The sequence below is a fragment of the Pteronotus mesoamericanus genome, unplaced genomic scaffold, assembly GCF_021234165.1.
Source record: "Pteronotus mesoamericanus isolate MK-2021 breed Mesoamerican mustached bat unplaced genomic scaffold, CSHL_Meso_final scaffold_137, whole genome shotgun sequence".
In the NCBI taxonomy this organism is placed as follows: Eukaryota; Metazoa; Chordata; class Mammalia; order Chiroptera; family Mormoopidae; genus Pteronotus; species Pteronotus mesoamericanus.
In genome coordinates, this window is record NW_026555306.1 from 1,757,081 (window position 1) to 1,771,764 (window position 14,684).

General features: G+C 54.1%; 1 protein-coding gene across 1 annotated transcript; it reads right to left on the bottom strand.

Annotated features, from left to right (window-relative positions):
* Window positions 1-11,182: 11,182 nt before the first annotated feature.
* Window positions 11,183-14,380, bottom strand: LYPD5 (LY6/PLAUR domain containing 5). Its single transcript, XM_054588443.1, has 5 exons — window positions 14,323-14,380; window positions 12,620-12,748; window positions 11,961-12,137; window positions 11,701-11,847; window positions 11,183-11,442 (listed from the first exon to the last, which is right to left on the bottom strand). Exons 1-5 carry the CDS (start codon window positions 14,378-14,380, stop codon window positions 11,183-11,185), a joined length of 771 nt encoding a protein of 256 aa, XP_054444418.1.
* Between the last annotated feature and the right edge of the window lie 304 nt (window positions 14,381-14,684).

Sequence of the window (14,684 nt, forward strand, 5' to 3'; positions counted from 1 at the left end):
TAAGGAGGGGCTGGGGTGTGTCTGGGGCAGAGCAAGGAAGAAGCGTGCATCCACGTGGGCAAAGACACAGTGACACACAATGTCCACACACAACGGTCTGCACTGTGTAATACACACCTACATTCAGCCCCACCCAGACACCACGTGACATCCTCACACACAGCACGGAGACAACCTAACACACTTGGGCACACAACACAACCTACACCAAGTGACTCACAACTCCCAACGAGTTCTGAAACCCACAGCCACACCCAGACACCACATATATGGCGTGACACACGCCGGTACTCAGCGAGACAGGCAGTTCCCTGTGACACACACAGCCACCCAAATATTGTCCACACACAGGCACAGACATTGTGATCAATGGGCACAACATTGTCTCACACTGACAGCCCCACCCAGACACTACACGTTGGAGGGTGCCTATACCCAGCTACACAAGTACGACATATACCAAGTGTTCCACAAACACACAGTTTGTATTGACATAGTGGTGCCCGAATGCCACACACACATATATGTGTAAACAATGCACCCACAGAGTCCCAAGCATTTCACACCTGTGGAAGGACATCTGACACGTGCAGAGCCATAACATTTAGGGATATACCCATGGCAGCCCCCAGTCACCCCGCACATGGAGAAAGGCACACGGACACACACCACGTGCATGGCAACTCGAGCACACACACTCAGAGAATGACACACAGCACACGGAGGCTCACCCTGACGTGCAGCATGCCCTGGGACACAGTGCCATCCGAGTGTGTAATCAGAGAGCAGTGGAGGTGGGCCCAGGCAGAGACCTGCATCAGACAGCGACACGCACCGACACCCAAACAGCACAGCCCAGGGGAAGCCATTCTGGTGTATTCTGGTGCATCACAGAGGACACAACCCAAAATGGTGCCCCGGGGGCGGGGGGAGAAGGTCTCAGGCTGCATGGATGCCCAAATGCAATGTGCGCGGGGGAAAACATGCACTATCGCCTCTGACTGACAAGCCACATCCAAGCACCACATACGACAGCCACACACAGCCTGGTACTCTTTATACTCCAATGTGCATGATCACACAAATACAGCATGCACAGAGGAATATACAAACACACAGTGACCCACAACACATCGACACATTTCTCAACAGCACTTTTGACACACACCACGTGTCACACGACACAGCAGATGTGACCTACTGACACCACTGATACTGAGGCCTGCAACACCATCACACACAACACCAGAGGATACCCTATGGCACAATGGAATACACAACCGCACAAACAGAACACACTCTGAGGAGGAACACCCAGGCTGTGTTACTGGCAGAGAAAGGAGAGGCCTGCAACAAGGACAAACACCTCAACATGAGACACGGGGTCACATCGCAGAACGATGCATAGCTTTACATACACAACACCCAGAGACACAGCACATGCTGACACAAGGAATAGCACAGGCGAAGCAGAGCGACACAGTGCAGCGTGTGGTCACACACAGCAGCGCAGAAATGTCGCATGGATCTACACACCACACGTTTACACACAGATCAAAAGCTTCCTCCAGACACAACACACCTCGCACAGCATCACGCACTGATCTTGTGACAGCCGTTGGTCTCAGGGACACCACTCTCGGGGGAACACGCAGACATAACCCATCTTCTCTCTCATGTCATATGTCATGCAGAAACATGGACCCACCAACCACAGGGAAATGCAACATGTACAGACATGCCTGGCAACACACCAACACAACCCATACAGACACACCCAGAGACACCAAACGGCACACACAGACACATCCAGTGACAAAAACACAACCCGTGCCAGTGCCCCGCCCCATGACACACATGGGGCTTCACTCAGTCTGAGACATGGTGGGAGAGTGATGGAGACACACCCGGGCACGCGCAGACACCACACACGTGCCTGTGTGGAGAAACCGCTGCCACCAGGCACTCTGGAGGCTGAGCCAGGTGCCCCTCCCCCCCACCCGTCACCCTTGGGGCCTGGTGCGGGTCTCTTTGCGCCTCTCTCTTCCTTGTCCTCTGGGCCTCACCTGCAACTCCTCTCTTAGTCTCTCCAGCTCGGGAAACCTCTTGGTCTATCTTTATCTCTGCCCTCTTCTGTCTGTCCCTGTCTCCATTTCTCTCCTTTTACGCCTTTGCTTCTGTCTATCTCTCCTGTCTTTGTCTCTAAGCATCTCTGCCTCTGCCCTCCCATTTGTCTGTTTCTGTGTCTCGTTCTGGCTTTGTCTCTCTGTCTCTGCCTCTCTCGGCCTCAGTGTCTGTGTCTCTCTCAGCACCTCTGTCTTCATCTCTGTGCCTCTCTCTGTTTTTCTCTTTTCTTCTCTCTCCCTGTCACTGTCTCTCGGCTGCCATGTCCCTCTCTGTGTTCATCCATGTCTGTGTCTCTGTCTTTCTGTCCCTGTCTGTGCTCTTTAATGACTCACTTCCTCTCTGTCTCTGCCACTTGCTGACTCTAGATCTCTCCCTGCCCCTCTCCGTGTCTCTCTTTTTCTCCCCGCCTCCAGGTCTCCCTTTGGGCATCTCTCTGTCTCCGACTCTCTCAGGGCCTCTCCATGCTTATCTCTGCCTCAGTTTCTCTCTTCTGTTCACTGGCACAGCTGGGGACAGCCTCCCCTTTCCCAGGTCCATCCAGCCCTGCCCAGGGGCCAAGGGCCAGAGATACAGGGACGCTGCCCGAGGGAGTCAGAGGCCGAGGACAGAGGCCCCCAGCACCAGCCCCTGCACGGCTGCACCCAGCGCAGGCACCAGCGAAGGCGGACACAGAGGGAAGACACCCAGGGAGAGGACAGCGAGAGAGAGCGAGACAGACAGATTGAGGAGGGGAGACAGGGGAGGAAGGGGCAAAGGGAGAGGGAATACATTTTTTTAAAAAATCAGAGAAGGAAAAAGAGACCCAGAAGTAAAGAGAAAGCAGAAGCCAGAATCCAGTCACGGACGTGGCTTCAGGGAGAGGTTTTTGTCTTCAAACAGACCACGACTAAAAGAGAAAAAGGGAGCAAAGGCTGGACATGGGAGATGCCAGGGTGGGCGGCAAAGGGGACACAGTGAGAAGGGCGCCTGCCTCCAGCTGACCTTCCAGGCTCTGGGGGTCAGTTTGTAGGACACATGGCTTGAGCCAGCCCCCTCCAGCCCAGGGAGGGGCTGAGCTGGCGGTGGGGGTGACTCAGGGCCCCAGAGCTTCCTGTGACTCAGCCTTGGTCTCGGCCCTGGAGAGGGGAGTGGAGGGGAAGAGGGGTCCCTGTGCAAGAGAGGAAGGAGAGAACACCAGAGGACCTTTACGCCTACGTGGGCCCCTGGAAAAGGTGACTGAGGGCCCCTTCCTGGGACTTTGAAGGGAGGGGCAGTCTGCAGGCATGGACTCTGGGGGACTCTGGGGGACTCTGGGGCCCAGACTTCTGAGTCTGAGGGAGGAGGGGAGCTGGGGGCCCAGCCATCTGATCCAGGAAGAATAACTGACTCCAAAGTCCCCAGGGACTTTTCCCTGGCCTTGTCCCAGCTGCCGCACCTTCCTCCCCACTCTGTCTCCGGGCCTGGAAGGGACCCAGGTGCCTTGGGGCCCAGCCGGAAGGGGCCAAGGACAAAGGGTTGTTTAACTGCTCAGGGAGTGAAGAAGAGGGTGTCTCAGTCGGAAAGGTCACCTGTCACGCAGGGCTAGTGCAGGGAAAGGCGGGGTTGAGCCAGGAGTAAAACACCCTGCAAGTCAGAGGCCTGTGGCAGCAAATCCTCCAGGCAGTCTTTCGATTTAGATGTCGGTAGCTACAAGGCATCAGGCTGCTGACACCTCGTGGTGGTCTTGGGAACTGCAGGCACTCTGCGGGTCTAGCCCGGTTGCCCGTCAGCGTACGCTGAACACCTGCTGAGTGCCAGGTACTGCTCTAAGTGTGGAGGGTATAGTAATAACAAAACAGAAGAAATATCCCTGCCTCCCTGGAGCTCCCAGGCTAAAAGAAGTGGTTCCGTTCATCTCTCTCTGTCTCTCCTCCCCCACCCCCCCAGGCTCTGTGTGTCTTTGCTGCTTTCTCTCTGTGTCTCTCACTGGCTTTACTTCTTAGTTTCTGCCCCCTGGTCTTTGTCTACAAGTGCATATCTTTTTCTTTCTCTCTCTCTCTCTCTCTCTCTCTCTCTCTCTCTCTCTCTCTCTCCTAGTTATTATTTCCTTTGTATCTCTGTGTTCCCCACCCATTTAAAAATGATGAACATTATTATGTTAAATTATATATCATATATATATCAATCTGGCAGTCTAGAGACCTTGGTCCAAGCCTGGCATGGCCACTGAATCTCTTTTTGTGTGGGACACACATTCTGGTTTAGAGACAGACCCTAGTGCACATGTAGCTCCACTATTCCTAGCTGGGTGTCCTGTGAGACCTGTAAAATGGGGGTGACGATACTATGTCACAGGGCTGCTTGAGGATTAGGTGATAAGGAATATCCGGAGCCCTCATCACAGGACCTGGCGTAGGTCACGCACCTGTGACACACTGTCTCCCTTCCCTGTCTGGCATGTGGCTGCTCTGTTCCCTTAGAACTCTAAGACCACTATGCTGTAAGGCCCATGCAGAGAAGAATCAGGGGACCTCAGCCCAAAGCCCAAGTCTAACCCATTGAACGCAGCGGCATGAGCGACCTCTGCAGAGACCAGCAGAAGTGCCCCGCTAACCCTCAGCATCACGAGAATAGATGCACTTTTTGTGTTAAGACACTGGATTTTGGAACAGTTTGTCACATAGTAAATATACTCTTCTGCTCACTTTCACATTAGAACTTTTCCATAATGTAATAGATATGTGAATATGTATATATATATATGAGTAAGTAATGGAATAGAGCACAGAAATTGCACTTTGTAAGTTGCAGCTAGTATCAGTTGCTTCTGTCTTTTTGCATCTGAGTCTTTCCTGACTCTTTCAAGCACAGCTTATCTTTCGCATTTTCTCATCTCTCTCTTTTTCTGCCTGGGAGCCTACTCCAGTCACGCCAAAATCCCACCTGCTGCTTTCCCCTCCACTTCCTTTGCTCCACCACATTGATGTTCTTGCTGGTCCTCAACTGTGTGAAACTCTTTCCTGCCCCAGGGCCTGGGGCCTGCTTTTCCCTTTGTCTCAATGCTTTTTACCTCCAATCTCCGCATGGATTATTCTCTCACTTTATCCAGTTCTCTGCTCAATTATGTCTCATCTTTGATCACCTCTTCAAAAACGGTCCTCTCTCGCACCATAAATAACCCTGTACTTTATTTCATATTTCATTCTAGTAGAACTAAAGTTCTACCTTTATCAGGACAATCTAAATGATCCTGTTACCTTATTTTTCTATTTGATGGGGACAGGGACCTACCATCCCAGTGTTCAGAACGGTGCCCACCCCTGGGAGATGCTCAGTGGGTGGCTGGTGAAAGAATGTTCTTGTTCGATGGGATGGGCCGGCTCTCCTTCGACTCCACTCTCTCATCCTGTTCCACACTGTCCTGGAGGTGGGGGGACGTCATTTCCTCATGTCCCCTGTCGCTTGTGCCCCTATTGGCTGAGTTGCTGTCTGTGGTTCTGAGACCCAGTGCTACGGATCTGTCCTTGGTGCTGACTCGGGCTCCCACTTCCGTTAGGCGGGGGGAGGGCAGAGGAATCGGGGGAGAGGGGCAAGGCGACGCATGATCCCGACATACATCATGTGAATCACTGAGAGAAGGCAGACATCTGAATTCTGAAAGGACGGAGTGCCTGGGTCACTGTTCAGCAGGTATATGTTCTATCTACGTATCCGTCCTTTTTATCATGGAAAACGTCCAAATACAGAAGTGAACAGAAGAGAATAAGAGCATAATAAACCTCCACTTACAAGTACCCATTTAACAAGCACCAACACACGGTTAATTGCATTTCATCTTTGTCTCCACCCACTTCCTCACTTCCTCTGTTATTTTAATGCAAATCCCAGACATGATATCATTTAATTATATGTATTTTAAATTTTGTTTCTTTCTGTTGAGGTATGACTTACACATTGTTAAGCTCACAAATCTTAAGCGTACAGATTGGTGCAGTTCTACTCATGTATAGAGCATCTCCAACCTCACAGCCTCTCCTCTGGCCCCCTGTCTCGACTGACGAACCAGAGATAGACAGTATTCTGACTCCTATCACCAAAGATTAGAAAGCCACAATACGGGAGGCCAAAGACCTGGCCTTTAACTTCAACTTTGCTGCTGACATCATTTTTCTTATATGGAACATACCCCTCATGCAGACGGTGCATAAAATATAGGGGTATATTTTGGACAAATAATTTTATAGCGAACCCCCATGAAATCATCACACACACCTAGGCCACCTAGGGAGACTGTCACTACGCCCCAGAATCTTCCAGGCCGTGAAGCTTCCATAGGAAACCCCTGTCTTAAGGAACTTTACTCCTCCTAATGCCCAGACCTCACATACTCTGTTTTCTCAGTCCCTCCTCCTCCCTCCAAGCCCTCCCACTCTAAGTGGCCCACGACCCTGGAGACCAAGAGTGAGAGACCCCATCACGAACCTCTCCCTGGTCTCCCTGCCTTCGGCCTCACTCCCTCCAGTCTGTGCCCTGCGTGGCCGCAGGGAGAGCGCCCCGTCACCTGCTTTGGCCACGCTTCCCCCTGCTCCAAGCCCTGCCGTAGATCCCCACTGGCTGCAGAGGAAAATTCGGGAAACTTTATCCTCACTCCCAGGGGCCCTGCCACTCTCTTCATCCTCATCTTCCTCTCTCATACTTTATATACAGACCAAGCCTCTGTGCCTACTGTCCTTCCTCCCTGGAATGCCCTTCCGCCTGCTCCTTTGCCAAGTCCTACTTGCCATTTAGGTGTCTTTTCAGAGATCCATCCCCCTCAGAAGCCTTCCCTGGTCTTCCTCTCTGGAGCTCCCTTAGACCCTCACACGTCAGGCTTCACCCACCGCGGTTTCCGCATTTGTGACTGTCTCTTTCCAGAGCAGGAGGGCAGGGCTGGGTCCGGCTCATCGCTGGGTCCCCCCACTCAGCTCAGGAGAATGAGTTGTAAATGTTTGCCACCTGTCCCTCCCTGCAGCTCTGACTCTCACTTGTCCCTGCCACTATCTTGCTGTCTCCCTGCCACTTAACAAATGTTTCCTGACGCCCTGTCACGGGCTGGTCCTTCTGCCTGGAATGCTGCTCCCCACACTGTTAGCCTGGTGACCTCCTACTCATCCTTCAGGACCCAGCACCTGCTTTGTCCTCTATGAAGTGACCCCTGATGTCCCAATGCCCCAACCGTCCAGTCAGGTTTCTCCTCTACCTTCCAGCCCTTCCAGCACCAGCACCGGCACCCTCCTTATTTACTGCCCTGATTGCTCCTGGGGCGTGTCTGCCAGGGCCCCTGTCAGACCTGGGACCCTGCAGGGGTAGGGTTCTCCAGAATCACCAAGCACAGAAGGTTGAATGACAACTGTTTGTTGAATCTCTAGCAAGACTACTTCTGCCTCTGTGTCTCTATTTGCATGATCTGGGCCCCCTGACTGGAGTGCCGTCCCCTTTTTTTGTCCACCTGGCACGCCTTAAGACCTGGCACCAGGTTCTCCTCTTGCCGGCCCCGGCCCCAATGTGTCCCTTCCCCAGCACTGGCTCCTCTTGTCCCTCCACATCCCTCCGCCGTAGGCTCCTGGTTGCCTGAGCATGGATCTGCCTCTCCCATCAGCCTGGGACTCCCCTCCATGGCCCCGGCATTCAGCGCCTCACCGGGAACACAGGGGGATCCCAGTGAATGACACGCACCGGTGTGTCTCAATCCATGTTTGGTAATGCCGGTTCCCTACCACCTACGAGTTGTTTTCCAAGACCTGTGCCTGAAGCAGCCCGCTGTGTGTGCAGGGAAGCTTGGAGGGTGAAGGGCTCCCCTTCCTCCTCCCACCACAATCAGCTCCCTCCCCGGGACGGCAGGACTCCAATGCGTGGTGCACACAGCCTTACTCGAGACCAGAGAACTCCTCACACAGCAAACGAAGTGTGGCAATGGGCTCAGGCCCATGTACTTCCCTGGTCTTACCTCTTACCCCATCACCAGGAGAAGCTCGTTTGAAAAAACAGTGGAATGAGTCAGTTATTGTTGCCGACACCCTCGGAGGACGGGGCTCTGTCTCCCAGGATGCAGCACATGCTTCAGGTGCTGACTTGCCCATAACCCACATTCGTGGGTCCAGGTGACAAGGGGTGGCAGGGGCTCCTCTCACTGTTACACCTAAACCTATGTGCAGAATGTTTGCTTCCCATCCCCATGACTTTAAGCTCTGCTGGGTCGTCGGTCTTGGTTCCCTTCAGAGGACACAGTGATGGTTCCACTGAACTGGAAGGGGAGTCCGCCACCTGGCCATTTTGGGCTCCTCACACCATTGAACCAACAGGCACAGCAGAGGGTTCCTCTGGTGCTGGGGTGATTGCCAAGAGGAGGCTGGGTTACTGCTTCACAGCGGTGCAGGAGGCCATGTCTAGAACCCAGGGACCTGTGCAAACTGAAGTGCTCTTAAACTGAATCAGGTTCAACATGTCCATCACCCACTGTCGAGTCTCGCGCCCTTCTATCAGTCCCTCTCTTTGGTAAACGGCATCACCATTTACCCCGTTCCTCAGGCCGGAACCTCGGAGTTGTCTTATTTTTTCTTCCCCTTCCACCCCTCCGCCAATGTGTCAAGTCCTGTCGGCTCCACCAACAAAATCTATCCTGTTTCCAGCCGTTCCCCCTACCCCTGTGGCCTCCACCATCGTCACACACCTGGACGGGGGGTGGGGGGGGGTAGACACCTCAGAGGTTGCGGCTTCCATTCTTGCTGCAGGGATTCTCTTAAAACGAAAAGCAGGGGCACGGGAAGACGTGCGCAGGACTCCATTGATATGAAGCACAAAAATAGGCAACACTCCTCTGTGATAGAAGTCAGAGCGATGGCTGCCTCCGGGCGGGAAAGTGCCTCTGAAGGGCTAGGAGGGAGGCTTCGGGCGGGGGCTGGAGCTGCCCTGCATCTTGATCTGGGTGGAGGCTACTTGGATGTATACACCCCAAAAAATTGCACTTTATGCATTTTACTGTATGTGTTTTATATCTTGATGAAAAATTCTCATGTAATTATATATGTATATAGCTATGCACAATATATAACATTATATAAACCATATAATATCCATAATGTAATATGTATATTATATATAAGATATACATATATTATATACAATAATATATAATTTTTTATATATATAGTCATGGTAACCCCCTGCTATAAATCCTGTTGGATTCTGTATCAGTCTTGGATCAGTCAGAACAACAGTAGCCATATATATTAGTTCTGTATTGCAAAGGAAGTGGCTTCCACAATTGTGGGGCTGGTCAGACAAGTTTGCACCTCGCAGGGCAGGCTGTCTGAAAGGGCAGGCTGACATCTCGGGCATGGGCTGACGTTGCTGTCTGCAAGCAGATTTCTTTTCCAGGAAATCTCAGCTCTGCTCTTAAGGCCTGTCAACTGATTGAATGAGGCCCAGCCAGATGGTATAGGGCAATCTCCCATATTTAAAGCCAACTGACCATAGACTTTAATCACAGCTACAAAATCCTTTGCAGCAACACTGAAATTAGCGTTTGAATGAATAACGGATAGTGGCCCCACCAAGTTGACAATTAGACTGACCACCCTAGTTTTAAACCTCATGTTGCAATAAAATCCAAGTCTGCTTCTCCCACCAGGAAGGTCAGCTCCTTGAAAGTCCTGTTCAATTGCTGTATGCCCAGCAACTAAAACAGTGCCTGGCACATAGGAGGTGCTCAGTAAATGTGATGTTGCAAGAGTAATGACACCCAGCTTCCTCTTCTATGTCAGGAATGTGGAAACATCTAGAGCCCTTCTCCTGTGACCTCACAGGAGTGTGGCAGGGCTTCTGAGATGTCCTTTGCCCCACAAAGCCACCCCTTGAGGGACAGTGAAGTGTGGGGATCCATCCTTGCTCTGCCACTCAACCCTGAAATCGCTCTCTCACTGCGCCTTGGGCAACTAGTCTGCAAAATGGGGATGCAACTGCCCTACTTGCTTGCCTCATTGGGTCGCTGGGAGGATCGGGTGGGAGGAAGGGTGTAAAAGGACCTTGAGAAGTATGTGCACAAGAGGATGAAGTTCCTGTGCTCATGTAAGCGTCCTGCACACCCTGGAGCCATTCCTACCTCCGGATCTTCGTCCAGGCGGTCCCTCTCGCCTAGAACACCCTTCCTCCTACTTCCCTTTGCCAGGGCCTTTTTATCCTTTAGGAGTTTGATTAAGATCTAATTCCCTGAGGAAACCTTCTCCAATCTTCACCGGGTGGAGAATTTTGCCTGGTTCAGTTTTGCCTCGAGTGTGTTTCTGTCACGTGAATCAACACCCACACGTTTGGGAGGTGGCGCGGCCTGGTGGTTCGCGAGGCTGGGAGTCACACTTCCCACTCTCCACTCACAGGCTACATGAGCTCAAGCAAGTGCCTGCACCTCTCATTTGCTCATCTGTCACATTGGGATTGTGACAAAAGCTCACCTATGCTGGTCAAATGTCGCATCCCAGGTACTCCATGTTCAGCTCATTAAATCCTGACCACAACCACTGTGAAGTAGCTTTTGTCATTATCATAGGTTTTATTTTCACCTCTGCCCTACAGGCGAGGAAACACAGCTGCAGAGAGGTTAACTAACTTGCCCAAGGTCCCCCACAGGCTGAAAGGCAGAGCTGGGCCTTGAACCCATTCAACTTGGCTCCAGAGTTTGGGCTCCTAACTTTTATGTTACGCTGCCTCTCCAGCCTCTCGGGATGATACTAATAGAGGCATCGTGCAGCTCCCTGCTGGAGCTGGTCTTGGCTCCAGAGGGGAGCACGCGAATCACCGTCCTGGGGTGCTGTGGCCTGGCTGGTGCTCAGCAAATAATACCTACTATGGGGTTTGCTCTTCGTGAAGTGCAGGATGTGGCTGTGCCTCCTCACCTTGGGATGCGGGGGCCCTTGCCCAACTGCTCCCAGGCCTGCCGAGTAGGTGAGGACAGGGCAGCGGGAGAGAAAGGAATGCAACTCCAGTTTGACATCATGTTGCACAGCACAGGGGCTGAAGCAGTGAGCGGTGAGCATCCTGCTCACGGAGAGGCTGGAGGGGCTGCCTACAGCGAGAGGCAGCGGGGTCCTCCCAGCGTGCCAGCCAGCAGGGGCACCCCGAGGAGCAGGGCCGCGATGTGGGGCGCCAGGGGAGGGGTGGCGGCCGACGCGGTGTCCGAGGGCTGGGTCGTGGAGCCCCCGTTGCAGAGGTGCCCCTCACAGCAGGAGCCCTTCAGGTCGATGTCTGTCCAGGGGCTGGTGGTGCCCACGACGGTGCAGGAGGGCCGGTGGCAGGTTCTGATGTACACGGGGACTGAGAAATTGCCTGGCGAGGGGAGACGGAGAGGAGCGGTCAGAGCGGAAGGAGGCCAGCGCCACCGCTGGGTCCGCACACTTCCTTCCCGCCTCCCTCCTTAGGCTGGGCCGTGCCTCCTCCCAGGCTCACGCCTCCTTCAGACCAGGCTGTACCTTGGCCTTTCAGACCGCGGCCGCCTTCTCCCTCAGAGAAGAGCCACAGCTCTTCCTTCAGGGCCCTGTCTCCCTGCCGGGCGCCTCCAGGCCCCCTCCCCTCCCAGCCTCTCACCGACGGTCACTTGGCCATTGCCCAGAAAGCAGACGCTTTGGCCCTGGTGACACCGGACCCGTCGGGACTTCTCCGGGGTGCAGTCTTCGGGGTGGATCCCCACGCAGGAGTAGCACTCGAGGCCGCTGAGCGTCTGGGGGTTGGGCGCTGGCAAGAGAGCGCAGATTCACGCTCGGGGGACGGTTCTCCCGTGGGCGGTGCGGGTGGCGCACTGCCCCGCCCCCGCGCCCGCGCCCGCCCCGTCCAGCCCTCGGGCGCACCTGGGCTCAGGTTGGGGATGGTGTCGTGGGTCATGAGGTCGTCGTTGCACCAGTCGGTTGTGCAGCCGCGCACTACCGAGTAGTCGGGCGGCAGCGCGTAGTCGTTCGACACCATCTGGCCGGTGGATGGGCCCGTCCAGCAGCCCTTCTGTACCACGGTCACCGAGGCGCGGTACCCTGCGGACGCCAGCAGACGCGCTCGGGGCGCGGCCTCCGCCCCGCCTCCCTCCTGCTCCGCCACCCCCACCCCTCCTCTCGCTCCGACCTCTGCTCTCCGCCTGCCCCCCTCTCGTCTCAAGCCTCTCCCTCCCCTCTACCCCCCTTCTCGGTCACTTAACCTTCTTTCGCCCTCGGGCCCGTCCCTTTCCTCCCTGTTCTCCTTTTCCTCCTCTCGGCCGCCTTTTCCCCCTCTCCCTGGCTCCCCGTTGCCTCCTCCTCCTTCCGCACCTCGCGCTCTCAGCCACCCCTTTTTTTTTGTCGTTCTTCTCCCTTTCCTCCACCTCCCGACTCTTTCCCTGTCCTTCCCCTCCTTTCCACCCAATTCCTCCAACTCGGCTCTGCCCCTCCCCCCCTAGTCTCTCACCCTGTCCCTGTCTCCTGCCCCTTTCTCTTCTGCACACGCTTCTCCCCACCCCCCTCGCCTTTTGCTGCTTCCTCACCAGTGTCCAGTGACACGACGGCCTCAGAGCATCCATAGGGACAGGAGACGTTGGCAAGTTTCAAGCCGCTGAGGTCAAAGGGCCCAAAGTAGGTGTGCTGAAAGCTGTAGCACTGCAGGGCTTGGGACGCTGCAGAGAGGAGCAGGGGGGAGGTGAGCGGAGCCGGGCCAGGCACTCAGGGCTCCACCCTGCATGACAGCCACACCGGCCGCGCTGGTCACTGAGGGGAGACAGACCCTGTTGCCTCCAGAGAAGCAGGGTCTGCTGCCGCCACTGGTTCTGGCTGTTCTACCCGATGGCAGAGTAATGGCCTCTGTGCACCTGCCAGGCCAGTGTGTGTGTGTGTGTGTGTGTGTGTGTGTGTGTGTGTGTGTCCCCCCCCCCCCCCCGCCTGTTCCAGGTCTTAATCTCTTTCAGGAAGCTCTTTGAGATTTAAATACCGAGGAAGTGATTCACCCCTGCTCTGCCCCTCCCTATCCCAACTACACTCTTGAAGTTCAATTGCATTTAAAGGTCATCACTGGAAAACAGATACTACAATACAAGCAGCGGGATGTGTGATCTCGAACTACAGAAACCGCATACACAACCAACCCTGGAGCTATACACGGGACTTCAACGCTGACATAAATACAAAAGAACAAGATTGACAGGCTCATGCAAATCTCACAGATGGACATACAGTGTCCTGAAGGCAGCCATTCACACACAAAACAACTAGCATTCAGACCCTCCAATAGAAGCCCCCCAGACCAAGGCACGGCAGCTCACACAAGCAAAATTCTACTCACAGAGAGAAAAACGTGTGGCTCTGGAACCAGTTAACCCCACACAGAGACCCAGGGGCACAGGAAGTCATACCCAGAGAGAGACAAGTACAGACCCAAGTATCACAGACACACAAGGAGAAAGACCACAGCTGTGCAGTTAGGGGTACACAAAAAAGACCCACAAAAACACACAATTTAAAATCATAGGTATAAGACACATGGAGACATGAGACACAGGTACATTCAGTGACAGACACACATCAAAATATCCCAGCGCATATACACAGAGGTGAGTGTAGGCTTACCAATCACAGAGATGCACACACACAAAGAGGGACACACATGTACAAAATTATATGGGCATGTCTTTTATTAAAAAAGTGAAGCTAAGAGATAAACACCCGTAAAAACATTTGTTCAAACACCCAGACATCAAAACCTGATACCGAGAAACACACACAACCACAGAGACCCACGGGACACGGTGACCCATTTCCACACACACCCCCAGGCTTATCTTCCACAGATGCCCACATACATCAGCTGCGTGCAGACGTAGCTCCTTCCCACCTCTCCAACTCCTTGTCTGTGTAACCACTTCAGGCCTGATGAGCATGTCCCTGTTCTTACCCAAATTGGGGGAAGAGGTTGCCTGAGCGTGAGGCCAAGGTTCCCTGACAGTTCCCCAGAGACCCCATCACTCCCCAGAAGTACCCTTGACTGGAGTCTTGGGCAAGGAAGATGAGGAAGCCTGAAGTGCCAGGAAGAGGGAAAATGGAGACGCTGATAGAACAGAAATGAAGACAACACCGTCTCCAGGCCTCTCCATGGCCAAGAAACATGAGTCCAGGCCCCCAGCCCCTCCTCCCTCAGACCTGGGAGTCCAGGTCCCCACCAGGCCCTTCTTGTCATTGGACCCCGAAGTCTGCATACCTGCCAGGCAGAGCACAGCCACATAGAGGCGGAGCAGGATGGCCCTGGGGACTCCCATCGCCAGGTCCAGAAGCTGAGCAGAGACACCGTGGACAGCTCCTCCTGCTCTGATACCTGCTCAGCTGGTGGCCGGTTCTTTGGGCCAGGCTCCAGGCATCCCAGCTCCCCAGCTTGGCAGGATTCTTCCACCCCCGCCCTCCTCCCTAGGGCTGGTCTCCTCCTAGATATTCACGGTGAGGCCAAGATGACTCCCGGGCACTGAGGGAGGAGGGGCTGCGGCCTAGACTCCCAGGTCTGAGGGAAGAGTGTTGGGGGCCTGGGCTCCTGGGTCTGAGGGAGGAGGGGGTTAGGGACCTACAACT